The sequence below is a fragment of the Salmo salar genome, chromosome ssa15 (genome assembly GCF_905237065.1).
Source record: "Salmo salar chromosome ssa15, Ssal_v3.1, whole genome shotgun sequence".
Lineage (NCBI taxonomy): Eukaryota > Metazoa > Chordata > Actinopteri > Salmoniformes > Salmonidae > Salmo > Salmo salar.
In genome coordinates this window covers 55,539,412-55,566,780 of record NC_059456.1, presented here as the reverse complement: position 1 = coordinate 55,566,780, position 27,369 = coordinate 55,539,412, and the positions used below count along the sequence as shown (strand labels likewise).

Genomic DNA, 27,369 nt, shown 5'->3' with positions numbered 1-27,369 from the left:
ACACCAGCAGCATGAGAAAAGTTTGGACAGGATCTCTCTCCATGCTCACTCCACATGGACTTATATCGCATTCCTGAGAGAAAAGACATGAGAGAAAAGGCAGTTAATAGCTTCGACTGGATGCTGTGTACAGGTTGTTGGCTTGGACTCAGGTCTCACAGTAGAATTGGTGAAGGATAAGGTCATAGTGAACACATTTTTCACCAGAAGAGAGGAGAGAAGGAAGGATGGAGGAATGAGGGGTAGTAGAGAGGAAAGAAAAAAGCTCCAGTAAGGATACAATTAGAGGATAGTGTGAAGGCTGGGTGGGAAGAACAGAATCTAACAGCTCATTAACGTAGCCTAACTGCAAACTGCATAAACTCTGAGTCTCCCCTGCTAACAACAGCAAACTGACCTAGATACAGTAATGTACCAGTCTCTGTGACCAGAAACCACAACACCGCACACCAACTGAGATGTTCACAGCAGGGATAATTAACCCTGAGGGACAGAAGTCACCTCTGTAGTCTAGACCTCCAGTCTGAGTTGTCATCTTGTTTATTTCACGCCGTACCCTTTTATTATGGTACTTTCATTCACATTTGGGTGGAATGTTTTGGAATTAAATGATTCCCTCCATGCTTATTCCCTCCGGATTCCGATAATCCTCCAGCTGGATTTCCGTAAAACCTGGGTTTTCCAGAAAATGTTCTGTTACTTTGCAACCCTAATGCTAATATGTTCCATTAGATTAGCATCACAGTCGTTGAGGCCAGGCAGCTGGTTGGCCTTAACATGGACCCTGTGGTCTGTGTGGAGATTGGGGACGACAAGAAGTACACCTCCATGAAGGAATCCACTAACTGCCCCTACTACAATGAGGTAAGTGCATCTCTCTCTCTTTCTCACTCTCTCCCGTTCTCCCGTTCTCCCTCCCATCCCCTCTCTCTTCTACATTGTGAATAATTGAGTTGAAAAAGTGAGAAGAGCAGCCAGTCTCAGTTCAGAGGCTCCAGCACCAGCCTGGCTGTGTTCAGATCAAAGCCTCTGCTCTGGGTTCAACAGGAATCCTTTCTGCCTTGAGCAACACACATTACACTCTTATTTCACGAGAGGATGGCTGAGCAAAACGTCAAAGCGTTATTCAGTTGGTGTCCTGATCCTGCTAGACATTAGTCTGTAATAATTCCCCTTGTATTAAATTAAATTTACTTGGACGTGACTCCGAATTGATTCAGCCAATGCTGAAAGAATGTTAATTTGATCATTGTTGGTTGTATTCTGTTAGTTATTCACCTCAAGCATTAGTGATGGGGGAAAAACAATACAGTTACAAATCGGGGTATTATTTTGGACGATATATCATGTCGTATTGTTTTGGCAATATTATTTTTGCGCTCGTTTTTTCCTTCATAGCCTGTTCTCCATCTTCTTTCTAAATAGGGAATGTATTTTCAGCACTTTTATTTCCATGGCTGATCAAAACTAATTTTCTCATGGCTCTCTCTTGTCCCTCTGCACCAGACAAATGGTGAGCAATATTTATGGATCATCGAATCGCATTGAAATCACTGTATCGAACCGCAATACTTATAGAATCGTGAGAATCATGAGAATCCCAATACATATAGAATCGTGAGAATCATGAGAATCACAATACATATAGAATCGTGAGAATCATGAGAATCACAATACATATCATATCAGCACATAAGTATCCACATACTGTCCACAATGTCTATAGACCACATATACAGTATATATATTTATACTCCGGACTCCAACGCTGCTCATACTAATATTTCTTAATTCCATTCTTTTACTTTTAGATTTGTGTGTATTGTTAGATATTACTGCACTGTTGGAGCTTGGAAAACTGGCATTTCACTACACCGGCAATTCAAAATTCAAAATGCACTCGCACATCTGAGCTATCTTTTTTGCAGGTGCATGGTAACAGTTGAATAAGATGACAAATAATAAGAAACGAAGGCCTTGAGGCCGATACGTAAAGCTTATTAAAACCTGTTGAGGACAGACCTCGCCAAATATCCAATGGTAGAGCATGGCGCGAAATACAAAAACCTTAAAAATGCTATAACTTCAATTTCTCAAACATATGACTATTTAACACCATTTGAAAGATAAGACTCTCGTTAATCCAACCACATTGTCCGATTTCAAAAAGGCTTTACAGCGAAAGCAAAACATTAGATTATGTCAGGAGAGTACCCAGCCAAAAATAATCACACAGCCATTTTCAAAGCAAGCATATATGTCACAAAAACCCAAACCACAGCTAAATGCAGCACTAACCTTTGATGATCTTCATCAGATGACACTCCTAGGACATTATGTTATACAATACATGCATGTTTTGTTCAATCAAGTTCATATTTATATCAAAAAACATATTTTTACATTAGCATGTGATGTTCAGAACTAGCATTCCCACCCAAAACTTCCGGTGAATTTACTAAATTACTCATGATAAACGTTGACAAAATACATAATAATTATTTTAAGAATTATAGATACAGAACTCCTTTATGCAATCGCTATGTCAGATTTTAAAATAGCTTTTCGGCGAAAGCACATTTTGCAATATTCTGAGTACATAGCTCAGCCATCACAGGCTAGCTATTCAGACACCCGCCAACTTCGGGGCTCACTAAACTCAGAATTACTATTAGAAAAATTGTATTACCTTTGCTGTTCTTTGTCAGAATGCACTCCCAGGACTTCTACTTCAACAACAAATGTTTTTGTTCCAAATAATCCATAGTTATATCCAAATACCTCCATTTTGTTCGTGCGTTCAGGTCACTATCCAAAGGGTAACGCGCGAGCGTATTTCGTGACAAAGAATTTCTAAATGTTCCATTACCGTACTTAGAAGCATGTCAAACGCTGTTTAAAATCAATTTTTATGCAATTTTTCTCGTAAAATAGTGATAATATTCCAACCAGACAATGTTGTATTCATTCAAAGACGAAAATAAAAAATGGCGAGGTCTTGTGAACCTGTGCTGCTGTTATCTTCCCAGAGACAGGAGACGCCTCAACCCGGTTTCTGAAGGCTTTAGAGAGCCAATGGAAGCCTTAGAAAGTGTCACGTAACAGCTCAGATACTGTAATTTCGATAGAGATGCAACAGTAGGACTACAAATTGTCAGACAGGCCACTTCCTGCTTGGAATCTTCTCAGGTTTTTGCCTGCCATATGAGTTCTGTTATAGTCACAGACACCATTCAAACAGTTTTAGAAACTTTAGAGTGTTTTCTATCCAAATCTACTAATTATATGCATATTGTAGTTTCTGGGCAAGAGTAGTAACCAGATTAAATCAGGTACGTTTTTTTCACCCGGCCGTGAAAATACTGCCACCTATCCACAACAGGTTTTAAAGAGCAGTGTGCGGGTTTCTTCTTTTTCTCACTACACCCGCAAAAACACCTGCTAAATATGTGTACGCGACCAATACAATTTGATTTGCTTTTATAATATCGTATCGTGAGGTCCCTGGTAATTCCCAGCCCTATCAAGCATGAAGAAACGTGTTGTGTGGCATGATCGATGAATCCTTCAGGGGTTGATTAAGTAAATTCAACCTTTGAATCTACTGAACTCAATGGAATGATCATAAAATACATTAGTAATTTGACAGAAAGTAAGGCTACTGTATCTGTCACATCACATCATGCCTTCTCTTCTCCCCACAGTATTTTGTCTTTGACTTCCACGTCCCACCAGATGTCATGTTTGACAAGATCCTGAAGCTCTCAGTAAGTGGCTCTTCTACACACACACAGACGCTCAATCGTTCTCTTTATAGTAGCAGCCTTTGAGCATGAAATCAACATTTTATCCTTCACCCACACACTCTTAATCCTACTCCACTGCTCTGTACTGCTTCCAAAACATCCGTTCAGGCTCTGTAGCCCATATGTATGTCCAATGTAGCCCATATGTATGTCCAATGTAGCCCATATGTTTGCAGTACACAATTTTCTCTCTCTCTCTCTCTCTCTCTCTCTCTCTCTCTCTCTCTCTCTCTCTCTCTCTCTCTCTCTCTCTCTCTCTCCTCTCCTCTCCTCTCCTCTCCTCTCCTCTCCTCTCCTCTCCTCTCCTCTCCTCTCTCTCACCAGGTGATCCACTCTAAGAACCTGCTGCGGAGTGGCACCTTAGTTGGCACTTTCAAGCTGGATGTTGGCACAGTCTACTCCCAACCTGGTAAGTGGTAAGGTGCTGAGACTGGCACATGGGTGATGTTGATGGTTGCCATGGTCACATTTAGAATGATTTTAATTCCTGTAAGTGGTTGAAAGAATGATTGATTTATGGATTGATACTTGTCTGTCACAGAGCACCAATTCTACCACAAGTGGGCCACACTGTCTGACCCTGATGACATCACGGCCGGCTGCAAAGGTTACATCAAGTGTGACATCGCCGTGGTGGGGAAGGGGGACAACATCAAGACTCCACACAAGGCCAACGAGACGGATGAAGACGACATAGAAGGGTAAAATAATGTTTTTTTTCGGGCAATAGAATGTTGTAGAAAGGTTATACAATGTTCTAGTAGTCTTGAATGTTGTAGAATGCTAATACAATGTTGTAGAGTGGTCAGAGAATGTTGTAGAATGGCAATACAATGTTTAGAGAGGTCAGGGCTTAAATAAAAAAGTCTGGAGAATGTTATGAAGGGGTTATGATGAGACAAAATCAGGCGTACAACTGTTTTTCAACCTTTTGTTTCTGGTCAGGAACCTCCTTCTTCCGGAGGGTGTTCCCTTGGAGAGGCAGTGGGCACGATTCTACGTGAAGATCTATCGAGCTGAGGGCCTTCCCAAGATGAACACCAGCATCATGGCCAATGTTAAGAAGGCCTTCATAGGGGAGAACAGAGACCTGGTGGACCCCTACGTACAAGTGCTCTTCGCCGGACAGAGAGTAGGTCAACTACAGCCACCCACTACTCACGAGGTCCTGACTTCTCCATACCATGAACCTGAAACTGTTTTATTGAAACTGTCTGTTTTATTTCTTTACTTGATAAACAAAAGAGACAAATAGCATTACGTAATGGATCACAATCACATTATAAATACAGTATACATAATATGAGGTGTCAGTGTAAGAGTTGAATGAGTGTCAATCCAAACGTATGTTGATGTTATTTCCTCCAGGGGAAGACGTCGGTCCAGAAGAGTAGTTATGAGCCGATTTGGAATGAGCAGGTGGTCTTCACTGAGATGTTTCCTCCGCTCTGCAAACGCATGAAGGTCCAGATAAGAGACTCCGACAAAGTCAATGACGTCGCCATAGGAACACACTTCATTGACCTGCGAAAGATCGCCAATGATGGTGACAAAGGTGAGGTGATATCTGCCCCAACCATAGCTCAAAAGTATAATATTGACAGGACATCAGGTCAATCAAATCTTATTGTAGCACATTAGTCATTTTGGTATTCAGTCCTTTTTACCAAGTCATTGGAGGGCTTTGACACAAGTGATTAAAGAGAGCCAACAATAGTTTGCTGCTCCTGCACGACACTACACAGGCAATAGCCTTTCTCAGGACCCTGTTCTTTGTTTAATTCTCCTGTCATCCTCCATCCCTCCTCTCCTCGCCCAGGGTTCCTGCCCACCATGGGTCCAGCCTGGGTCAACATGTATGGCTCCACCCGCCAGTATACTCTGATGGATGAGCACCAGGACTTGAATGAGGGGCTGGGGGAAGGCGTGTCCTTCAGGGCCCGCATCCTCATCTCCGTTGCCGTGGAGATCCTGGACACCACCTCCACGGAGATTGTAAGCTCCACCGAGGTGCAGGTGGAGCCTGTCTCTAACATCTCAGAGGTGAGTGCTGATTGGATGGTGACTATTCATTGGTTGCCAAGTATGTCTGAGGTGAGTGCTATTGGCTTTTTCTTTCAAAAGGGAGTGTACATTGGCTGGCTGTCATTGACTCACACCTCACACTACAGTACTATGTTCAAACTTTCCATTATATTTACCTTTCATGACCTTTCTCATCCCATTTAATTCTGATTATGAGGCATAGGACCATTGGGAGAAACTGCCAAACTATTGAGTGTCCCCAAATCTTTTCAGTTAAGATACATAAAACCCTATGCGTCTTCAGCTTTGCCCTTTGACCCTGCCTATGACTTCCTGATCTCGCCATAAACAGTCAGTGGTTAGATGTCTCCATTCTGTTGTTATACTACATTGCATTGACATTAAATTGCTGTTAAAGTTGTTAACTGGCCGTTAGGGAAATCAGTAGGCAGTGTTAACCCAGGCTAAACATTAGCTTCCCCAACTGTCCCCTAGCTGTCTATTTGTTTAGCTAATGCCTCCCTAATGTCTCCCTTGGGTGCAGGACGTTGTTGATATTAGTTTGACTATATGCCAGGTGCAGGTGTAGCTATCACCCCTTAGCCTAGAGGAGAGGGAGGGAGAGAGGGAGAGAGATTAACGAGGCAAACCCTAACATGCTCAACATCTCAATCAGTACTGACTTAAAAAATACATTGTTTGATTAAAAAGAAAAACCTGTGTGTCGGTAACTGAGACTGTATTTGTTTATTTAGCATACTGTGTGTGTGAGTTTAAGGTCAAATGGGGGTTGGTTCTACCTTTAATTTGTATTCTGTTGTTTACTTTGTCTTCTTTATTCTGTCGTTCAGAGTGTTACAGGGAAAATAGAGGAATTCTTCCTGTTTGGTTCCTTCCTGGAGGCCACCATGATCGACAGGAAGATCGGCGATAAGCCAATCAGCTTCGAGGTCACAATAGGTAAGTACTACACTCAAGAGTATACAGTAATAACTTGACTGACTCAATTGTCATAAGTATTTGTCTAAAAAGAGAGTACTCAATTATTTGTATGTTTGGCATGTAAATAACACAACCATAAAATTCTACTACTCTATTTTCCCCATTTCCTTCTCCCAGGCAACTACGGTAACCAGATAGATGGAGTGAGCAAGCCCTCGGCAGCTAAGAAGAAGAAGAAAGAGGGAGGAGGAGGAGGAGGAGAGAGTGATGAGGAGTCAGAGCTGATCCAGCAGAACTCCAGTGAGGACGAGGCAGATGATGATGGGGACCTGGTATCTGTGTCCTCCTCCCCACCCATGAAACCTGTCATCACAGACAGGTCAGAGGGACATGGGTTCAAGGGTCAGGGGTCATCAGTGGTGGTTGGGTCATGTTCCGTTAGTTCCTCCTGGGTCACAGCTAAAGCCTTAGTTCTGCTTAGAAATATTGTTTTGCTGATGGGGTGTCACAACTCAAAAAGGTCAGGGTACCACTTGGGCTAGATCTTCTTTACTCATAGAATAAGATACAGTATGTATACCGAAATACTCTAACATAAAATAATGGAGATAAAATAATAATATGATACAGGGTACAAAATGAAAAAAAAAAAGAGAAATATGAAAGAAATCAGTTTCCATTGATCTCATTCTCTGAGGGACTCTGATAATGTCAACTCTCTTCCTCTCCCCTGTCAGATAAGAGTTGATAGGATCGCATCTGTTCTACACAGCCTAGAAAAGGTTGTTTAATTTGATTTTCACAAAACTTTAGGAACTACTTCCACCTGCCCTACTTTGAGAAGAAGCCGTGTATTTACATCAAGAGCTGGTGGCAGGACCAAAGGAGAAGACTTTACAACTCCAACATCATGGACAAGATCGCTGACAAACTGGTCAGTAATCACGCATGTTGAATGTGCACCATTGTGCAGGATAATATGTTAATTAATCCCAAATAACTCAAAGTATTACATTCTTAGAAAAAAGGGTTCCAAAATGGTTCTTTGGCTGTCCCCATAGGAGAACCCTTTTTTGGTTCCAGGGAGAACCCTTTTTAGTTCCACGTAGAACCCTTTTGTGTTCCATGTAGAACCCTCTGTCGAAAGGGTCCTACATGGAAACCCAAAGAGATCTACCTGGAACCAAAAGGGTTCTACATGGAACCAAAAAGGATTCTTCAAAGTGTTTTCCTATGGGAACAGCCGAAGAACCCTTTAAAGTTCTAGATAGCACCTTTTATTCTAAGAGTATATTGTATCTGATGCCCTTGTTTGTGTTTGTGTGTTGTGCTTAACAGGAGGAGGGTCTGAATGACGTGCAGGAGATCATTAAGACAGAGACAGCCTATCCAGAGCGCAGACTCAGAGGGGTTCTGGAGGAACTCAGCACTGGCTGCAAGTGAGATAACATTACTGATACGACAACCCATAATCAATTCATAATTACTTTTTTATTTTTACCTTTAACTCTGCGTTGTTGGAAAAGGACCTGCAAGTAAGCCTTTCACTGTTAGTCTACACCTGTTGTTTAGTAAGTATTTGACAAATAAGATTTGATTTGATTTTGATTTGATCCTACATATACAGTGACTGGAGTGCCATAGCCAGAGACACAGTGATGCCAAACAAAGTATCTTCTTTTAGTGTCTCTGTGTTTTTACTTTCAGTCGTTTCGTCACTTTGGCCAACAAGGACCAGAACCAGGCAGGCAGAACCAAACTGGACAAAGAGAGACTCAAGTCCTGCATGAGAGAGATGGTACAGCGCTGCTCTGAGAGAGTGATGGAGAGAGTTGCTATGGTTATGAATCTATCCTTATGTAGCAGAGGGTGGGAATGTGTATAATGTAATATCCTTCTCTATAGGAGAGCATGGGCCAGCAGGCCAAGCTGATTCGCTCCCAGGTGAAGAGGAACACAGTGAGAGACAAACTGAAAATGGTTCAGAACTTCCTGCACAGGCTACGTTTCCTTGCCGACGAGGTACAGATTCTGTTACACTCAACTTTATTTATATAACACATATATATCACATTCACAGGCAACCTCAGAAAAAACGTTCAGCAACCTCCCGCCACCAGTGGATCCTAACTCTCCCTTATAAAACACTAGCATAATAATACCAATCGCTTTGTACAGTTAAGAGCACCACTGTGATCTAATAAACTGTACACTCATAAAATGTCATTCACTGTTGAAATAGTGTGCGTCCTTATGGATATCAATGTCATTTGTGTTATGCCCAGGAATTTCAGCCTGTATTGACCAAACACTTTGAACCTGTATCCTCTGTGCCCTCCAGCCCCAGCACAGTATCCCAGACGTGTTCGTATGGATGATGAGTAACAACAAGCGTATCGCCTACGCCCGCATCCCCTCCAAAGACATCCTCTACTCCATCGTAGACGAGGAGACAGGCAAGGACTGTGGCAAGGTCAAAGCTGTCTTCCTCAGGGTACGTGAACCTTCTTGGTTCTCTCCACCCTCTGCTTCTTCTTCGAGGGATGCCTGCATGACACAATCAAGGCAGGAGCATTGGAAACACACAAATAAAAGTACCACAAACACAATCATAAAAAAAACAACCACATTCCTCAGTAAAGCGTTCCTCTAACAGCAATGTGAATTGCCAGAAAGGCACCAATGCGTCCCACTGTAGGGTATTCTGAAGATTTTTCTATAAGTTAGGAATAAAATTTCGAGATTGACTGGGTATGGACTCTCGTACTTCTATAGGTTAGTAACAATGTTAGGTAATGTGGCCGTTTTTGCAAAAGGGATTTATAAATGTACAGAATGCAATGTCAGAGAGGGCCAGCCTACTTTCTGACAGAGAATGAAGTGATGAGTGCAAAACCTGTGATAAAAACAATTAACTGAGGAAAGTCCATTTACGTTAGTGTTGCTGTTGTATGTCTGTGACGTTAGAACCCAAGCTAAGACGAAAATGTTACTATAGCTGATGAAAGTTATAAAAATGTCCCTATAACGTCGCTGTAACGTTTGTGTCCCCAGCTGCCTGGTAAGAAGGGGTTTGGTCCAGCGGGGTGGACAGTGCAGGCTAAGATGGAGATGTACCTGTGGCTGGGCCTGAACAAACAAAGGAAGGACTTCCTGTCTGGCCTGCCCAACGGCTTTGAAGAGAACAAGGCTCCCAGGACAGGCTCTTGTCTGCAGTCTTTGCCCCCTATCAGCCTGGTTTATAACAGTAAGTCTGTCTACAATCTGTACCCCCTACAGCACTGTATATACTGTAGCTAAAGTAGGCAAGTACCCACTGGGCACACACTGGTTGAATCAACATTGAACCAATGTGGAATAGACGTTGAATTGACTTGCCCAGTGGGTAGTTCCTTTAAAAGCCAAGTTTTATATTTACACACTCCATTCCCTCTACACTTTTATTGAAGTACGTACTCAAGTGTTGATGGCTCACACCTGTGTATGTGAGTGTTGTCTCTGTGTCCTCTCTCTGGGCTGCAGTGAAGCAGGTGTTCCAGCTGAGGGCTCACATGTACCAGGCCAGGAGTCTATTTGCTGCAGACAGCAGTGGCCTGTCAGACCCCTTCGCCAGGGTCTTCTTCTCCACACACAGCCAGGTCACTGAGGTAAGAGAGAGGGTGTATGTGAGTGTGTGCGTACATGGTGTGTGCTGGTGTGTGTTTTTTAAAACTTTTATTTAACTAGGTTAGTCTCGTTGAGAGACAAATATTTTTCAAGAGAGACCTGTGTGTGTGTGTGTGTGTGTGTGTGTGTGTGTGTGTGTGTGTGTGTGTGTGTGTGTGTGTGTGTGTGTGTGTGTGTGTGTGTGTGTGTGTGTGTGTGTGTGTGTGTTTTTCTAGGTCCTGAGTGAGACTCTGTGCCCTACGTGGGATCAGCTGCTGGTGTTTGATGATGTTGAGCTGTTCGGGGAGGCCGGCGAGCTACGAGACGACCCACCTATCATTGTGGTAGAGGTCTACGACCAGGACACTGTGGTACGACCCTAGAGGGAGAGGGGGGACCTATCATTGTGGTAGAGGTCTATCTATACCCATAGAGAAGTAATTGTTTTGTGGGATTCAAAGGATACTAGGATTCAAAGTACTGTGATATCTGTGATCCAAACACGGTGTTTGTCCATATGTCCTTACTGTGTATCTGTTCCTGTCTTCATTTACCATGTTTCTCCTGTTCCTCCTCATGTGGTGGATGCTGTTGGGGCTAAGTAGAGTGTGAAAGGTTGAAGTAGCGCCTCTCCTGCTTTGGGCTTCTGTTTGCGTAGGAATGTAGCTAGTTAGCTGAGTCATACAAGAGGCAGGACAGGCTATTTTAAAGGCCCTTCCCAAACTAGGTTTACCATCTGTCGATGACTTAGCTATAAGCATGTCCCTCTTGCATTCCTCCAGTAGTGGTTGAAGTTAGTAGTTGTAGACACGGTTGTGTTTGATAGCTGAAACAGTAGTTGATTAGTTTGGTTGAAGTGTTTACTCTAATAGTCATGCATGCTTCTCATTAACTGATGGAACCCATTGGGGTATGGCCCCTAGTAGGACTTCTTTTAAGTATTTTGTTAGTCTTACAGTAGCATCTTCTCTGAATAGTCCTCGCTTTTTTACACTGTTTTCAGTATTATGTCTGTGCTTACACTGACCCCCAGTGGACATGACAGGAAGTACACCCCAGACACGTTCCTTCCTTTGTTTTTCTTTCTACCGTTGGTGGCATCCAGGGCAAGGCAGAGTTCATTGGTCGGACATTCGCTAAGCCCATCACTAAGATGTGTGACGAGCACTACGGCCCCCCAAGGTTCCCCCCTCAGCTAGAGTACTACCAGATCTACCGTGGTAACTCTACCGCTGGTGACCTACTGGCTGCCTTCGAGCTGCTACAGGTAAACTGATCACACATACACGCACATAGACACATGTGCACACACACACACACACACACACACACACACACACACACACACACACACACACACACACACACACACACACACACACACACACACACACACACACACTAGGAAACTAACACATAACAAGGACACACTGAGAGCATGCCTGCGACAAGCATGAAAATAGTTTAAAAATACACACCCGACGCACAAGCAAGAAGTTAATGGACAAATGAATCACGTAGAAAATGATCTTCTACCGATTTACCAAATGCATGGAATATGCAACTACTGAACAGTTGTGCACACCCTTATGCACGGAACACGGTGACTAGCTAACGCTTCAGCAAATCTAGAAAAGAAAGGTCTCTCTCTCTCTGTCTTTCCTTTTCTTCATCTGTCTGTTATCCATTTCCATTTAATCTAATTGTCTGTTCTCCCACATTTATGTGTCCTCCTCTCCTTCTTCCTCTATGCCTCTTCTCTCCTACTCCCACCATCTCCTAATCCCACACCCACCCTGTGGTCCCTTGGCCCTCCTTCCTCCTCTTTTCTCCCTCTGTCCTTCACTGAACCCCGCCCTACTCCCCCCTACATTCTGCCCTCCAACCTACATACTCCGGTATCATGCCCCTGCTCTGCAGATTCCCTATGACGATGAGGAGATCAGGAGGGCTCTGATTGCTGTCCATGACTTTGCAGTTCCTCAGATTAAGGTGCTCTTTTCACTCTTCTGCCCATCCCTCTATGGTCACTCTCTGGTCAGTCTAAGTGTTCTGCCAATGGAAGCTGGTGGGATGAGCTATAGGAGGACAGGCTCATTGTAATAGCTGGAATGGAATAAATGAAACGGTATCAAACTCATTAATTATATAGAAACCACATGCTTGACTCAATTCCATTTATTCCATTCTAGCCATGACAATGAGCCTGTCCTTCTATAGCGCCTCCCACCAGCCTCCTCCGTCTTCTGCTATGTGTTTTATTCTATAAAGGTGCTTTTCTCCCTTTCTGCCCCATCCATCTCTATTCAGTGTCTTGCTCTGTAACAATTCTCTCTAACTGCTGTACCTCTGCAAAACTAGGAAGAGAATCCAAGCCAAAGTAGGAAGCCAAACTAAAAACTTCAGACAAACTAAGTCCTAAGTCCAAAAACGAACAGCTTCAGCTGGGTCACTTTTATCTCGGAATACTGATACTGACTGTGTTGTATATCAATTTGTACATTTCTACATGTATAATTTGTATATATTTTTTTGTTTTTTTGAATACTTTGTGACAGTTGTTTTGGTTGTTTGTTTTTTTGTTGAGTTTTTTTACCGGTATTTCCAGCATTATCCACTAGGTTTGCTGCTGGTATAAAATCCGAGGAGATGTTTTTTAATTGACGCAAGCTGTCTCTAATCAATGAATCAATCAATGTCTGTTTGTGCGTCAGTGGGGGGTTAGCCTTAGCAAAGGGAGGCTTAGCTCTACGAATCTTAATTGCACAAAGCCTATTATTTGGCAGAGAATACTGTTTGTAGATCAGTGATTCTACTCCTCACTTTGCTCAAGCTGATCCTCTCTAATGGACTCGGAAGTTGTAGCTAAAAATGGGTCAATTAGGGGCAGTTTAAGGGGAGATAATAGTATAATGGTTAAGGTGTTGGCTTGACAGGTTTGATAGTCACTGGACCCGGGTTCAAGTCCCAGTAGGGTATACCCCCGAATTCCTTACAACATACTTCCATGGTTGGTTTCAATTACTCTCCCCTTAACCTGCCCCTAATTGACCCATTTTTAGCTACAACTTCCGAGTCCATTAGAGAGGATCAGCTTGAGCAAAGTGAGGAGTAGAATCACTGATCTACAAATAGTAATCCCTGCTAAATAATAGGCTTTGTGCAATTAAGATTTGTACAGCTACGCCTCCCCTGGCTTACCATACACTCGCGCACAACCACACATTGATTGAATGATTTGGATTTTCTACCTGCAGCAAACCAAGTGGATAATGCTGGAAATACCAGTCAATCATTTTTTTTTTAACAACCAAAACGACTGGCCCTGTGTATACTGTATGTGGCGCAGCGGTCTAAGGCACTGCATCTCAGTGCAAGAGGTTTCACTACAGTCCCTGGTTCGAATCCAGGCTGTATCACATCCGGCTGTGATTGGGAGTCCCACAGGGTGGTGCACAATTGACCTAGTGTTGTCCGGGTTTGGCCGGGGTAGGCCTCCATTGTAAATAAGAATTTGTTCTTAACTGACTTGCCTAGTTAAGGTTAAATATTTTTTTTTACAAATAACCCCAATTCTCTTCCCTGAGTAGATTGGGCAAGGGGGGAGGGTGGAGCTTCCTGCCATCAATGGTCCGACAGACTCAGACCGTGGACCCATCCTCCCTGTGCCAATGGGCATCAGACCTGTCCTAAGCCGTTATCGCATAGAGGTGAGACAACACTCTATGACTAGGGTACAGCACTCTGAGAGGGCACTAAAACTACAAATAGGGGGATGGTATTCCAAACTTGAGGACAAAGAGAAGGTACCCCAAAACTAGAAACTTAAAGGAGGAGGAACTCCATCATTACTGTGAGTCCAAGAAGTGGAGATCCTGTAAGGGAAACTAAAGGGAACCCCCAAAACAAGTTATTCTTAAGTGTGTTAGATGCGGAACCCCCAAATAATTTGTAGATCTGGGGGGTGCTGTTCAAATGGTCTGATCCAGTGTGATGGGTTGTGGTCCAGGTTCTGTTCTGGGGCCTGCGGGACCTGAAGAGGGTGAATTTGGCACAGGTGGACAGACCCAGGGTGGACATAGAGTGTGCAGGGAGAGGAGTCCAGTCTGCACCTATCGTGAACTTCAAAAAGAACCCCAACTTCAGCACACTGGTCAAGTGGTTCGAGGTGGTGAGTAGAACCTGGTCAAATATTGATGGCCTTTCAGACAATGAAAGACAACAGATACTGTACTGTACATATAAAATAGGTTCCAGATGTTTAAACCTTAGATCAGGGCAACTTCATACAACCTAGTCCTAACTCGAAATGTGACCCCCTGACCTTTGCCCACATGGCACCATCAGGACCTGCCAGAGAACGAGCTGCTCCACCCTCCTCTTAACATCCGGGTTGTGGACTGCAGGGCGTTTGGCCGATACACCCTGGTGGGTTCCCACGCCGTCACCAGCCTACGAAGCTTCATCTACAGCCCCCCAGACAAGACGCAAAACAACTGGGCCAGCACAGGTAGGCCTACTCACACTATGCAAGACGCTTTTCTAGTACTTTCTATTCCTATTACAATATTTTACATTTTTTGTATTGTTCTGGGGAATCCAATACCATGTATTCATACTATTTGAGTATATACTGGACATTTGGTGATATACTGTATATTCTCTGAGTCTAATCTTCCATATTCTTTTCAACAGTTTCTGATTTCCTCTCCGACCTGTGTGAATATGAATGTGTTTCCTACTGCTTTACTTATTTTGAAGCTTTCTGCGCTTGCCTTTTCCCACTCCTGCTCTCCTGCCTCTCTCTCTCTCTCTCTCTCTCTCTCTCTCTCTCTCTCTCTCTCTCTCTCTCTCTCTCTCTCTCTCTCTCTCTCTCTCTCTCTCTCTCGTCCTGTCCTATTCCTTCTCGGTCACAACCCTGACCCCCCCTCCAGCTAGACTGATGAATGGCTACATGGTCCTGACCAACGGGGGGTCCCAATCTCGCCCCTCCTCCCCTTACTCCCGCACCCTGCCCCGCACCCTCTCTCACCCCACAGGTGATGTCATAGTCAACATGGATGCCAACCCCTCAGTCAGGAAAATGGACACGGTGGTCAAGTTAGATGCTGTAAGCTTTGGCACGCATGTCTCAGATTTGTATCTCTTTTGATGTATGAAAAGGACAGAAGTAGAGATGCACTCAAGGACTGAAATTGAGGTTCATGGCTTTACCTCTGGTGCTGTGTGTGGTGTAAAATGAAGATTGTTTTTGTTTATATTGATATATTTTGCGTTTCATTTGTGTGTAATTTGGTGCTGTTTTGTGTGGCCCTCTCCCTGTAGTCGTCTGATGCAGTTATTAAAGTTGATGTGGTAAGTGGCATGGATCTGTCCCTCCTCATTTGAAAGAGCTTCACAATGTGGACAGACATCAATTGCCACTTGTAACATTTATTTACTATGCCAGGTAGCACTTTTGTTTGTTTGTTCAGACGCTCTCTCGTATCTGCAGAATGAGGAGGCGAAAGAAGAGAAGAAAAAGAAAAAGAAGAAAAAGAAGGGAGAGGTGGAGGAGGATGATGAGACCGACGAGAGAATGCTGGACTGGTGGTCCAAATATTTTGCTTCTATAGAGACACTGATGGAGGTGAGACATCTATTATATTGCTTTTTGTTCTGTCTAGTAGGAATATGGTTATATTCTGTAAATAGTGTTTGAGTAGTTCCAATTCGACTACTAGAGTGTTCTAGAATAAAGTCAGTTCTATGTGTGTGTTGTGGGAATAATCCTGATGATTTCCCAGATCCTCAGGGCCCAGGAGGCAGCTCTAGCTGAGGCCGAGGAGAGGGAGGAGCAGGAGATAGCAGCAGAGGGAGCAGGTACACACTGCTGGTGCTGAGCACCAAATGGTCTCTCAGGATGACTACCGTGTCTCTCAGAATGACAGGATTCTGTGCAAGCTCTAAGTAGTGGATAAGAATGGGAGTAGTGGATGGCTGTGATGTATGCTTTTATTAGATGGATGCTATAGGATCAGAGTGTCTATCTCTGCCTGCTTGCGAACTGGTGGAGAGGGCACCAGTTGAGTTGATCATGTGAAGGCATTGTATTCATTGCACACCCTCATCACTCGCCTCCTTCATCCCTAGGATCCCCCACCCGATTACCCACCACCCATCCCCACCTAAAATAGAAGGAAAGCATGACATCATAGCAATAGACCCATCACACCAGCATGATCAACCCTGCCTGCCTTGCACTACCATGAAAGTTGGCTGATAAAGAAACGTAACCTATTGCTTTTAAAGCTTTTCTACTGTATTAAATCCCTTTCTCCCTTAATCTATTGATTTAACCATGAAGGATTCCATATCAAACAAATCATGTATATAAATCTATACATCTACTAGCATGAAGCATGAACTCAATTTTAATTCAAAATTGTAAAACACATAAATGATGAATGTCTTGTTTACCGAGTTCCTGTTAAGATATTCTCCCAGAATTTGAATAAAAGATGAGGTGGCTCTTGTGATAACAAATATGTTCCATTTGAAATTACTGATGGCGTGGATATCAGTTGCCATGGCAATGGATGGCCAGAGGGGTCAGATGTCAACTTTCATGCTGATTGATATCTGGAGTGCTGTAACGTGTCCATCCCTTCGCTCCACTCCACTCCCCTCCCCTGCCCCCTGCCTCCTCCACTCCCCCTCCTCCACTCCTTTCCCTCGCTCCACCCTCAGATATCAAACCTGATGACCTCCCTGTAAAAGGCTCCAAGGGGAAGGAGAAGAGCCGAGACAAGAGCAGGAACAAGGACAAGAAGAAGAGTCACCATGCAGGAGAGGGGACAGAGAAACGCCCCAGCAAACCCAAAGTGAACGAGCTGCTGGTCAGTAGGCCTTAGAGATTCCACTGGGCACAAACATACGTGTGTGTGTGTGTGTGTGTGTGTGTGTGTGTGTGTGTGTGTGTGTGTGTGTGTGTGTGTGTGTGTGTGTGTGTGTGTGACGTGTGGACATGTTTAACTATACTTGTGGGTCCACGAGTAGTAAACTAATAAAAAGTTGACCAACTGGGGACATTTTGTTAGTCCCCACAAGGTTAAATGCTATTTCTAGGGGGTTTAGGGTTAGAATTAGTGTTAGGATTAGAATTAGGTTTAGGGTTAGGAGCTAGGGTTAGTTTCAGGGTTAGGATCTAGTGTTAGGTTTTGGGGTTGAGGTTAGGGTTAAGTTTAGGGTAAAGTTAGGGGTTAGGGAAAGTAGGATTTTGAATGGGACTGAATTGTGTGTCCCCACAATGTCAGTTATAAAACTGTGTGTGTGTGTGTGTGTGTGTGTGTGTGTGTGTGTGTGTGTGTGTGTGTGTGTGTGTGTGTGTGTGTGTGTGTGTGTGTGTGTGTGTGTGTGTGTGACGTGTGGACATGTTTAACTATACTTGTGGGTCCACGAGTAGTAAACTAATAAAAAGTTGACCAACTGGGGACATTTTGTTAGTCCCCACAAGGTTAAATGCTATTTCTAGGGGGTTTAGGGTTAGAATTAGTGTTAGGATTAGAATTAGGTTTAGGGTTAGGAGCTAGGGTTAGTTTCAGGGTTAGGATCTAGTGTTAGGTTTTGGGGTTGAGGTTAGGGTTAAGTTTAGGGTAAAGTTAGGGGTTAGGGAAAGTAGGATTTTGAATGGGACTGAATTGTGTGTCCCCACAATGTCAGTTATAAAACTGTGTGTGTGTGTGTGTGTGTGTGTGTGTGTGTGTGTGTGTGTGTGTGTGTGTGTGTGTGTGTGTGTGTGTGTGTGTGTGTGTGTGTGTGTGTGTGCTTTCCAGGTGTACAACAAGGAGTTGGAGGCAGAGTATGATAACTTTGAGGACTGGCTCCATACCTTCAACCTGTACAGAGGGAAGGCAGGGGATGACGATGAAGCAGCCCTGGATGACGACAGGATCGTGGGCAGATTCAAGGGCTCCATGTGCATGTACAAGCTGCCTCTGTCTGAGGAGTTCACCCGGGAGGCGGGCTTCGACCCTAACATGGGCATGTTCCAGAGCATTCCACACAATGACCCAATCAATGTGCTGGTGCGGGTCTTCGTAGTCAGGGTGAGTAACAGCCTAGACTCTAACCCCTGACCATAAACAAAATCTTTCTCAGTTTGTTGCTCTACAGCGTAGCGACCTAGTCATGTATTCTCAGTCAACTTTTTTGGGGGTAAAATAAGGGTTCAAAAGATTTTAAGAAGAAATTAATGAATAAAAACCTGAACTATACCACATTCTTCAACTTTCTGTTCCAGGCCACAGACCTCCATCCTGCTGATGTCAATGGGAAAGCGGACCCCTACGTCGTCATCAAACTGGGCAAGTCAGAGCTGAAGGATAAAGAGAACTATATCTCCAAACAGCTCAACCCTGTCTTTGGCAAGTGAGTGTGGATGGATGCACTGACTGCAATTTGCTTCTGATTCAGCTATTGTACTGAAGCATTACTTGACTCTTGTAACTGGCATAGATGCATTGGCAACGCCATCTATGAAAAGCTTACCATTTCCAATTTGCATTTTAGTCATTTAGCAGACGCTGTTATCCAGAGCCTTTTTAAACACACCTTTGGTGACAGAACCCTTTCTACATACAGTTTTATCCAAGCAATATCAAAGCTCTTTTGGAAAATGTTGATGTGGAGTGGCCCCTTTCGCTATTGAACCTGCTCGATACACAAAGACTCCCTTAGGTAAACGTGTTTGTACATTTTGTAACAATGGTTCCACTGAACAGAAGCTCATGCCTTGCTTTAGTGTGGGATATACAATTGCATTAGGTATGATATTTTTCTTCCGCTGTCCAGACCAAATGAGAATGTTAACAGTCTAGATGAAAATGATAAATGACGTGACATTTTATCAGCTAAAAATAATGTAAATGCCTGCGCCAAAGCCTGCCACCTTATCCTCCAATGGAGACATTTGTTTATAAGTGCCTAATTGTCATTTTATCTACTGTGCTTTGTTTTTGTTTATGCAAACATGTATATAGATCAGGGGCTGGAACCAAAATCATTTTCCAAACTTTCCATCCCGAACAGAATCCCTTTTTTTTTCTCGTTCCATTCCAGTGTTCTGACCAGTTTGAACCCCCAAAAAAGTAACAAGTTCATATGGTTTGTTTTCTGTTGTTTTACCAGTGAAATCAACATAGGTTTTAGATAATAAGTCATTTATTTATTTAACCCATTAGCACGGATAGAGAATCTTGCTACAGTACGGAATGCGTAAGCTAGTTGTTTACATGTTTGATTGGTCAGATAAGTGCAGCCGTGAGATGCGACTGAAATTTCACAATGGGAAGAGGACAGAGCGAGAGAGAGGGGTGGACATTGGATGGGGCTTGGAATGTGTTTAGGCTATTATTAGCGTTATAACATCACCAAATTAAAGAATGATATACTAGACATCAGGAATATTTTGGGAACAAAAAATAGCATTATTAACCGGTTCTCAAGATTTAAAAATAACGGCTCTGTTCCAGAAAACTAGAGATCACTTTCGTTCCCGGTTCTGTTTCCCTTCATCAAAAAATTGTTATTTTTTGGTCTGCAGTTCTGTTCCCTGGACCCCTGGTATAGATGATGTTATGTATTATAGATGACGACTGTCCCATGTTTGACTATGATTGTTTTTAGTGTCTCAACTCAATTTGAGTGGTCCACGATGTGGTTTTGTAAATAATTAGTATTTTGTATTAGTGTATCATTGTGAAGTGACAGTTAAATATTTATTTCTAAACTCTACAATATCAGAATCTTATCTCAAATGTCATCCCTGCTCTCTTCATCTCATCCTTTTTGGTCTATCCCTTCCCCTCCATCCCTTCCTCTATTTGCCTCACTCCCTCAAATCCTTCTCAGGGCATTTGACATGGAGGCTACGTTCCCCATGGAGTCCATGTTGACTGTGTCAGTGTACGACTGGGATCTGGTGGGCACTGATGACCTCATCGGTGAGACCAAGATCGACCTGGAGAACCGCTACTACAGCAAACACAGAGCTACCTGTGGCATCGCTAACAACTACTCTGTGTGAGTTCCTGTCTGTCTATCTGTTAGTTTGTTCCTCTGTCTGTCTGTCTCCAAATTTTCAACAACAAAAAAAAGCAGGTAAATATCGATAACAGTCTGGTGGTGTTTGTTCTTGGTAGGCATGGTTACAACATGTGGCGTGACCCAATGAAGCCAAGCCAGATCCTGGCCAAGCTCTGTAAGGAGGGCAAGCTGGACGGACCCCACTATGGCCCTGGGGGAAGGGTCAAGGTCGCCAACCGTATCTTCATGGGTGCAACAGAGATCGAGGATGAGACTGGTATGTTGTTAATATTTAATGCATTTTTGTCACTGAACAGAGCAAGCTTTATTAAGCTTTGATTAATATTTGATGCATTTTTGTCACTGAACAGAGCAAGCTTTATTAAGCTTTGATTAATATTTGATGCATTTTTGTCATTGAACAGAGCAAGCTTTATTAAGAGACCTGGTATTTCCAGAGACCTGGTATTTACCGTGTGTGTGTGTGTGTGTGTGTGTGTGTGTGTGTGTGTGTGTGTGTGTGTGTGTCTGTCTGTCTGTCTGTCTGTCTGTCTGTCTGTCTGTCTGTCTGTCTGTCTGTCTGTCTGTCTGTCTGTCTGTCTGTCTGTCTGTCTGTCTGTCTGTCTGTCTGTCTGTCTGTCTGTCTGTCTGTCTGTCTGTCTGTCTGTCTGTCTGTCTGTCTGTCTGTCTGTCTGTCTGTCTGTCTGTCTGTATGTATGTATGTATGTACAGGTCTAAAGAAGCAGACAGATGAGCACCTGGCCCTGACGGTGCTGAAGCACTGGGAGGAGATCCCTAGGGTGGGCTGTAAACTCATCCCAGAACACGTCGAGACAAGACCCCTGCTCCATCCTGAGAAACCTGGCATCGAACAGGTCACACCAACTCCTATATCTCAAAAACGATCCACGTTTTATTATTATATATCCTTATTATAAGGGTTTATCTAGAACTTTTTTCCCCTTTTTTCTCCCCAATTTGTGATATCCAATTGGTAGTTACGATCTTGTCTCATCCCTGCAACTTCCCAACAGATTTAAATGGAATGTAGTGCTTTTGAGTTGATTTAAATGTAATGTAACGCCTAATAAGGGTGAAATAATCAGACCTGGGTTCAAATTCTATTTCAAATATCTCAATTACTTTCACATGCATTTCAAATAAGTATTTAGATATATTTTAGGGAAAAGGAAAAGCAGTTTAAATACACTTGGAAAGCATTTGAAAATACTCAAATACACTTCCTTGAATTTAACCCAAGTATTTGAAAATAGTATTTGAATTAAGTATTTGAAAATACTTTCAAATACAATTTGGTCGACTATTTGGTTTTCAAATAACCATTCAAAAACTCATATGTTTTGGACTGTATTGGAAAATACTAGAGGTCGACCGATTAATCGGAATGGCCGATTAATTTGGGCCGATTTCAAGTTTTCATAACAATCGGAAATCTGTATTTTTGGACGCCGATTTGGCAGATTTAAAAAAATATATATGTTTATTTTTTTAGACCTTTATTTAACTAGGCAAGTCAGTTAAGAACACATTCTTATTTTCAATGACAGCCTAGGAACGGTGGATTAACTGCCTTGTTCAGGGGCAGAACGACAGATTTTTACCTTGTCAGCTCAGGGATTCAATCTTGCAACCTTACGGTAAACTAGTCCAAAGCTCTAACCACCTGCTTTACATTGCACTCCACGAGGAGCCTGCCTGTTACGCGAATGCAGTAAGAAGCCAAGGTAAGTTGCAAGCTAGCATTAAACTTATAAAAAATAATCAATCAATCATAATCACTAGTTAACTACACATGGTTGATGATATTACTAGTTTATCTAGCCTGGCCTGCGTTGCATATAATCGCTTAGGTACACGTTGCACCAACCATAAACATCAATGCCTTTCTTAAAATCAATACACAAGTATATACACTGCTCAAAAAAATAAAGGGAACACTTAAACAACACAATGTAACTCCAAGTCAATCACACTTCTGTGAAATCAAACTGTCCATTTAGGAAGCAACACTGATTGACAATACATTTCACATGCTGTTGTGCAAATGGAATAGACAACAGGTGGAAATTATAGGCAATTAGCAAGACACCCCCAATAAAGGAGGGGTTCTGCAGGTGGGGACCACAGACCACTTCTCAGTTCCTATGCTTCCTGGCTGATGTTTTGGTCACTTTTGAATGCTGGCGGTGCTTTCACTCTAGTGGTAGCATGAGACGGAGTCTACAACCCACACATGTTGCTCAGGTAGTGCAGCTCATCCCGGATGGCACATCAGTGCGAGCTGTGGCAAGAAGGTTTGCTGTGTCTGTCAGCGAAGTGTCCAGAGCATGGAGGTGCTACCAGGAGACAGGCCAGTACATCAGGAGACGTGGAGGAGGCCGTAGGAGGGCAACAACCCAGCAGCGGGACCGCTACCTCCGCCTTTGTGCAAGGAGGAGCAGGAGAAGGACTGCCAGAGCCCTGCAAAATGCTCTCCAGCAGGCCACAAATGTGCATGTGTCTGCTCAAACGGTCAGAAACAGACTCCATGAGGGTGGTATGAGGGCCCGACATCCACAGGTGGGGGTTGTGCTTACAGCCCAACATCGTGCAGGACGTTTGGCATTTGCCAGAGAACACCAAGATTTGCAAATTCGCCACTGGCACCCTGTGCTCTTCACGGATGAAAGCAGGTTCACACTGAGCACGTGACAGACGTGACAGAGTCTGGAGACGCCGTGGAGAACGTTCTGCTGCCTGCAACATCCTCCAGCATGACCGGTTTGGCGGTGGGTCAGTCATGGTGTGGGGTAGCATTTCTTTGGAGGGCCGCACAGCCCTCCATGTGCTCGCCAGAGGTAGCCTGACTGCCATTAGGTACCGAGATGAGATCCTCAGACCCCTTGTGAGACCATATGCTGGTGCGGTTGGCCCTGGGTTCCTCCTAATGCAAGACAATGCTAGACCTCATGTGGCTGGAGTGTGTCAGCAGTTCCTGCAAGAGGAAGGCATTGATGCTATGGACTGGCCCACCCGTTCCCCAGACCTGAATCCAATTGAGCACATCTGGGACATCATGTCTCGCTCCATCCACCAACGCCACGTTGCACCACAGACTGTCCAGGAGTTGGCGGATGCTTTAGTCCAGGTCTGGGAGGAGATCCCTCAGGAGACCATCCGCCACCTCATCAGGAGCATGCCCAGGTGTTGTAGGGAAGTCATACAGGCACGTGGAGGCCACACACACTACTGAGCCTCATTTTGACTTGTTTTAAGGACATTACATCAAAGTTGGATCAGCCTGTAGTGTGGTTTTCCACTTTAATTTTGAGTGTGACTCCAAATCCAGACCTCCATGGGTTGATAAATTGGATTTCCATTGATTATTTTTGTGTGATTTTGTTGTCAGCACATTCAACTATGTAAAGAAAAAAGTATTTAATAAGATTATTTCTTTCATTCAGATCTAGGATGTGTTGTTTAAGTGTTCCCTTTATTTTTTGGAGCAGTATATTTTTAAACCTGCATATTTAGTTCATATTACCTGCTAACATGAATTTCTTTTAACTAGGGAAAATGTGTCACTTCTCTTGCAAACAGAGTCAGGGTATATGCAGCAGTTTGGGCTGTCTGGCTCGTTGCGAACTGTGAAGAATATTTCTTCCTAACAAAGACAGCCGACTTCGTCAAACGGGGGATGATATAACAAAAGCACATTTGCGAAAAAACACAATCGTTGCACGACTGTACCTAACCATAAACATCAATGCCTTTCTTAAAATCAATACACAGAAGTATATATTTTTAAACCTGCATATTTAGCTAAAAGAAATCCAGGTTAGCAGGCAATATTAACCAGGTGAAATTGTGTCATTTTGCGTTCATTGCACGCAGAGTCAGGGTATATGCAACAGTTTGGGCCGCCTGGCTCGTTGCGAACTAATTTGCCAGAATTTTACATAATTATGACATAACATTGAAGGTTGTGCAATGTAACAGGAATATTTAGACTTAGGGATGCCACCCATTAGATAAAATACGGAACGGTTCCGTATTTCACTGAAAAGAAAAACGTTTTGTTTTCGAGATGATAGTTTCCGGATACGACCATATTAATGACCAAAGGCTCGTATTTCTGTGTGTTATTATGTTATAATTAAGTCTATGATTTGATTGAGCAGTCTGACTGAGCGGTGGTAGGCAGCAGCAGGCTCGTAAGCATTCATTCAAACAGCACTTTCGTGCGTTTTGCCAGCAGCTCTTCGCTGTGCTTCAAGCATTGCGCTGTTTATGACTTCAAGCCTATCAACTCCCAAGATTAGGCTGGTGTAACCGATGTGAAATGGCTAGCTAGTTAGCGGGTGCACGCTAATAGCGTTTCAAACGTCACACGCACTGAGACTTGGAGTAGTTGTTCCCCTTGCTCTGCATGGGTAACGCTGCATCGAGGGTGGCTGTTGTCGATGTGTTCCTGGTTCAAGCCCAGGTAGGAGCGAGGAGAGGGACAGAAGCTATACTGTTACACTGGCAATACTAAAGTGCCTATAAGAACATCCAATGGTCAAAGCTATATGAAATACATATCGTATAGAGAGAAATAGTCCTATAATTCCTATAATAACTACAACCTAAAACTTCTTACCTGGGAATATTGAAGACTCATGTTAAAAGGACCCACCAGCTTTCTTTCATATGTTCTCATGTTCTGAGCAATTGCACTTTTACTTTCTTCTCCAACACTTTGTTTTGCATTATATTAAACCAAATTGAACATGTTTCATTATTTATTTGAGGCTAAATTGATTTTATTGATGTATTATATTAAGTTAAAATAAGTGTTGATTCAGTATTGTTGTAATTGTCATTATTACAAATAAACCCCCAAAAATCGGGCGATTAATCGGCACCGACTTTTTTTTGGCCCTCCAATAATCGGTACCGGTATCGGCGGTGAAAAACCATAATCGGTCGACCTCTAGAAAATACATAGAAAAAAATATTTGAAATACCAGATACTCAAATACATATGTATTTGAACCCAGGTCTGTAAATAATTAAGAGTAGTGGATAATGAATCCTTAATAAGCGGTTATAACCTTTTGTGACCTCTGTTAAACTCCACAGGGGCGGATTGAGATGTGGGTAGACATGTTCCCCATGGACATGCCAGCACCTGGACCCGCCATCGACATATCACCACGGAAACCAAAGAAGTAGGTCCTGTCTGGGGCTAGAGCAAGTGTTCAGTCAGTGTAGATACAGTGTATACCAGAGGTGGGACCAAGGCATTGTTTTACAAGTCACAAGTAAGTCTCAAGTCTTAGCACTCAAGTCCCAAGTCAAGTCCCAAGTCAAGACAGGCAAGTCTGAGTCAAGTCTCAAGTCAAGACCGTCAAGTATCAAGTTATGTCTCAAGTCCTAAACTTTGAGTTTCGAGTCCTAAACAAGTCATAATGTGCTCTTCACCATATGTAATACCATTTCATATTTTTAACAAGAGTAATAGTTAGTATATTACATTTACGCAAATCATGAATGCTTTTAAAAATATCTATATATTTATTACTTTCCAAATAAACGTTATATTTCCATGGAAATACATGGGTAGCCATGAGAAAGACCCCCCAGCCCCCCCTTCCCCCATTAGTGATCGACTATCGAGGATCACTATGGGGCGCAATTGGGCGATGTAGGCTTGTACACAATTGCCCGACCTTAACACACACACACACACACACACACACACACACACACACACACACACACACACGCACACACACACACACACACACACACACACACACTCTCTGTGTGGTTACAGTAGGCTAACGCATGTCAATGGTTTTAGGAACAGCAGTAACATCAGGCAGGATTTAGGCTGCCAACTGCCTAGCCAGTTGTAGCTCAACCTTGGGTGCAATGATCACGTTCACGCACTGACTGACTGTGTGGAGGCTCATTGATTTAACGTTATGTTAGCCTACATGATACACTAGTAAAGTAATAAGATATATAGCTGTCGGCTATATTAGCCATGACTTACCGTTCTTTGTGCAGCTTCAAATGTCGAACAAAGTTGGAAATTGTTGCGCCTCTGTCTTTAATTTTCTTCCCACATGTTTTGCAAGTTGCAATCCGTTTTTTGTTGATACAGCGTCGTTTACATCCGAAAATAATAATTTGGGGTATCATCTTTCCAAGGGCTTCATCTGAATTCACCCGCCGACGTTCCTCTGCACTGCCACGCACAACTTTTTCTCAGCTGGCACAATTTGATTGGCTGCTGTCCGATTCAAACTGTAATCCGTTAAATGAAGAGTTGATGCACTGCACACTTTTTTTAATAGCATCATTTTTAATATTTGGGCTCGCGGAGGGTATCAAGTCAGGTCGAGTCATAAGGCTCAAGTCCAAGTCAAGTCACGAGTCATTGGTGTTAAAGTCAAAGTCTGGTCATCATATTTGTGACTCGAGTCTGACTCGAGTCCAAGTCATGTGTCTCGAGTCCACACCTCTGGTGTATACTATACATCACGGATAGATCATGTGACAACTTTTACATAGGAACTCCTTTCTGAAAGGTTGACTGAAGTATTGCATCTTATTTATGGTCCAATATGAAGCGCTGTATATATAAGTCTTAAATCATATGGACTTGTAGTTTTCCTACTAATTGCGATTTCAGGTTTTCTGTGGTAAGCGTTGTATGTTCTTAGAGTGGGTTGGTCATCTAGCGTTAGCCCTGGGACATGGCTGTAGAGTCCACACAGCCATGTTCCAAGGCTAACTTAGCACCAGACAACAGCAGTCCAACTGTGTGTGTTCCTCCCTCCCTCCTCGCCAGATATGAGCTCAGGGTGGTTATATGGAATACAGACGAAGTAAT

The 27,369-nt window shown here is 43.2% G+C and overlaps 1 protein-coding gene across 3 annotated transcripts in view; it reads left to right on the top strand.

Annotated features, from left to right (window-relative positions):
• Nucleotides 1-27,369, top strand: part of otofa (otoferlin a) — a 149,074-nt gene that overhangs the window by 112,805 nt on the left and 8,900 nt on the right. For 2 of the 3 annotated variants that reach the window (XM_014145198.2, XM_014145200.2), the window contains exons 9-41: nucleotides 733-864; nucleotides 3,705-3,767; nucleotides 4,131-4,215; nucleotides 4,348-4,507; nucleotides 4,752-4,938; nucleotides 5,175-5,361; nucleotides 5,626-5,849; nucleotides 6,683-6,791; nucleotides 6,951-7,152; nucleotides 7,587-7,707; nucleotides 8,112-8,212; nucleotides 8,481-8,571; nucleotides 8,679-8,795; nucleotides 9,115-9,267; nucleotides 9,828-10,020; nucleotides 10,296-10,420; nucleotides 10,655-10,789; nucleotides 11,524-11,685; nucleotides 12,339-12,410; nucleotides 14,009-14,128; nucleotides 14,428-14,589; nucleotides 14,766-14,928; nucleotides 15,353-15,528; nucleotides 15,744-15,773; nucleotides 15,913-16,047; nucleotides 16,205-16,280; nucleotides 17,148-17,296; nucleotides 18,233-18,505; nucleotides 18,700-18,827; nucleotides 20,310-20,480; nucleotides 20,600-20,760; nucleotides 21,216-21,358; nucleotides 25,608-25,696. In XM_014145198.2, coding sequence (XP_014000673.2) covers nucleotides 733-864; nucleotides 3,705-3,767; nucleotides 4,131-4,215; nucleotides 4,348-4,507; nucleotides 4,752-4,938; nucleotides 5,175-5,361; nucleotides 5,626-5,849; nucleotides 6,683-6,791; nucleotides 6,951-7,152; nucleotides 7,587-7,707; nucleotides 8,112-8,212; nucleotides 8,481-8,571; nucleotides 8,679-8,795; nucleotides 9,115-9,267; nucleotides 9,828-10,020; nucleotides 10,296-10,420; nucleotides 10,655-10,789; nucleotides 11,524-11,685; nucleotides 12,339-12,410; nucleotides 14,009-14,128; nucleotides 14,428-14,589; nucleotides 14,766-14,928; nucleotides 15,353-15,528; nucleotides 15,744-15,773; nucleotides 15,913-16,047; nucleotides 16,205-16,280; nucleotides 17,148-17,296; nucleotides 18,233-18,505; nucleotides 18,700-18,827; nucleotides 20,310-20,480; nucleotides 20,600-20,760; nucleotides 21,216-21,358; nucleotides 25,608-25,696 — 4,595 coding nt within the window. The remainder of the gene's footprint in view (nucleotides 1-732; nucleotides 865-3,704; nucleotides 3,768-4,130; nucleotides 4,216-4,347; nucleotides 4,508-4,751; nucleotides 4,939-5,174; nucleotides 5,362-5,625; nucleotides 5,850-6,682; nucleotides 6,792-6,950; nucleotides 7,153-7,586; nucleotides 7,708-8,111; nucleotides 8,213-8,480; nucleotides 8,572-8,678; nucleotides 8,796-9,114; nucleotides 9,268-9,827; nucleotides 10,021-10,295; nucleotides 10,421-10,654; nucleotides 10,790-11,523; nucleotides 11,686-12,338; nucleotides 12,411-14,008; nucleotides 14,129-14,427; nucleotides 14,590-14,765; nucleotides 14,929-15,352; nucleotides 15,529-15,743; nucleotides 15,774-15,912; nucleotides 16,048-16,204; nucleotides 16,281-17,147; nucleotides 17,297-18,232; nucleotides 18,506-18,699; nucleotides 18,828-20,309; nucleotides 20,481-20,599; nucleotides 20,761-21,215; nucleotides 21,359-25,607; nucleotides 25,697-27,369) is intronic. The other variant, XM_014145204.2, reaches the window with a different exon arrangement.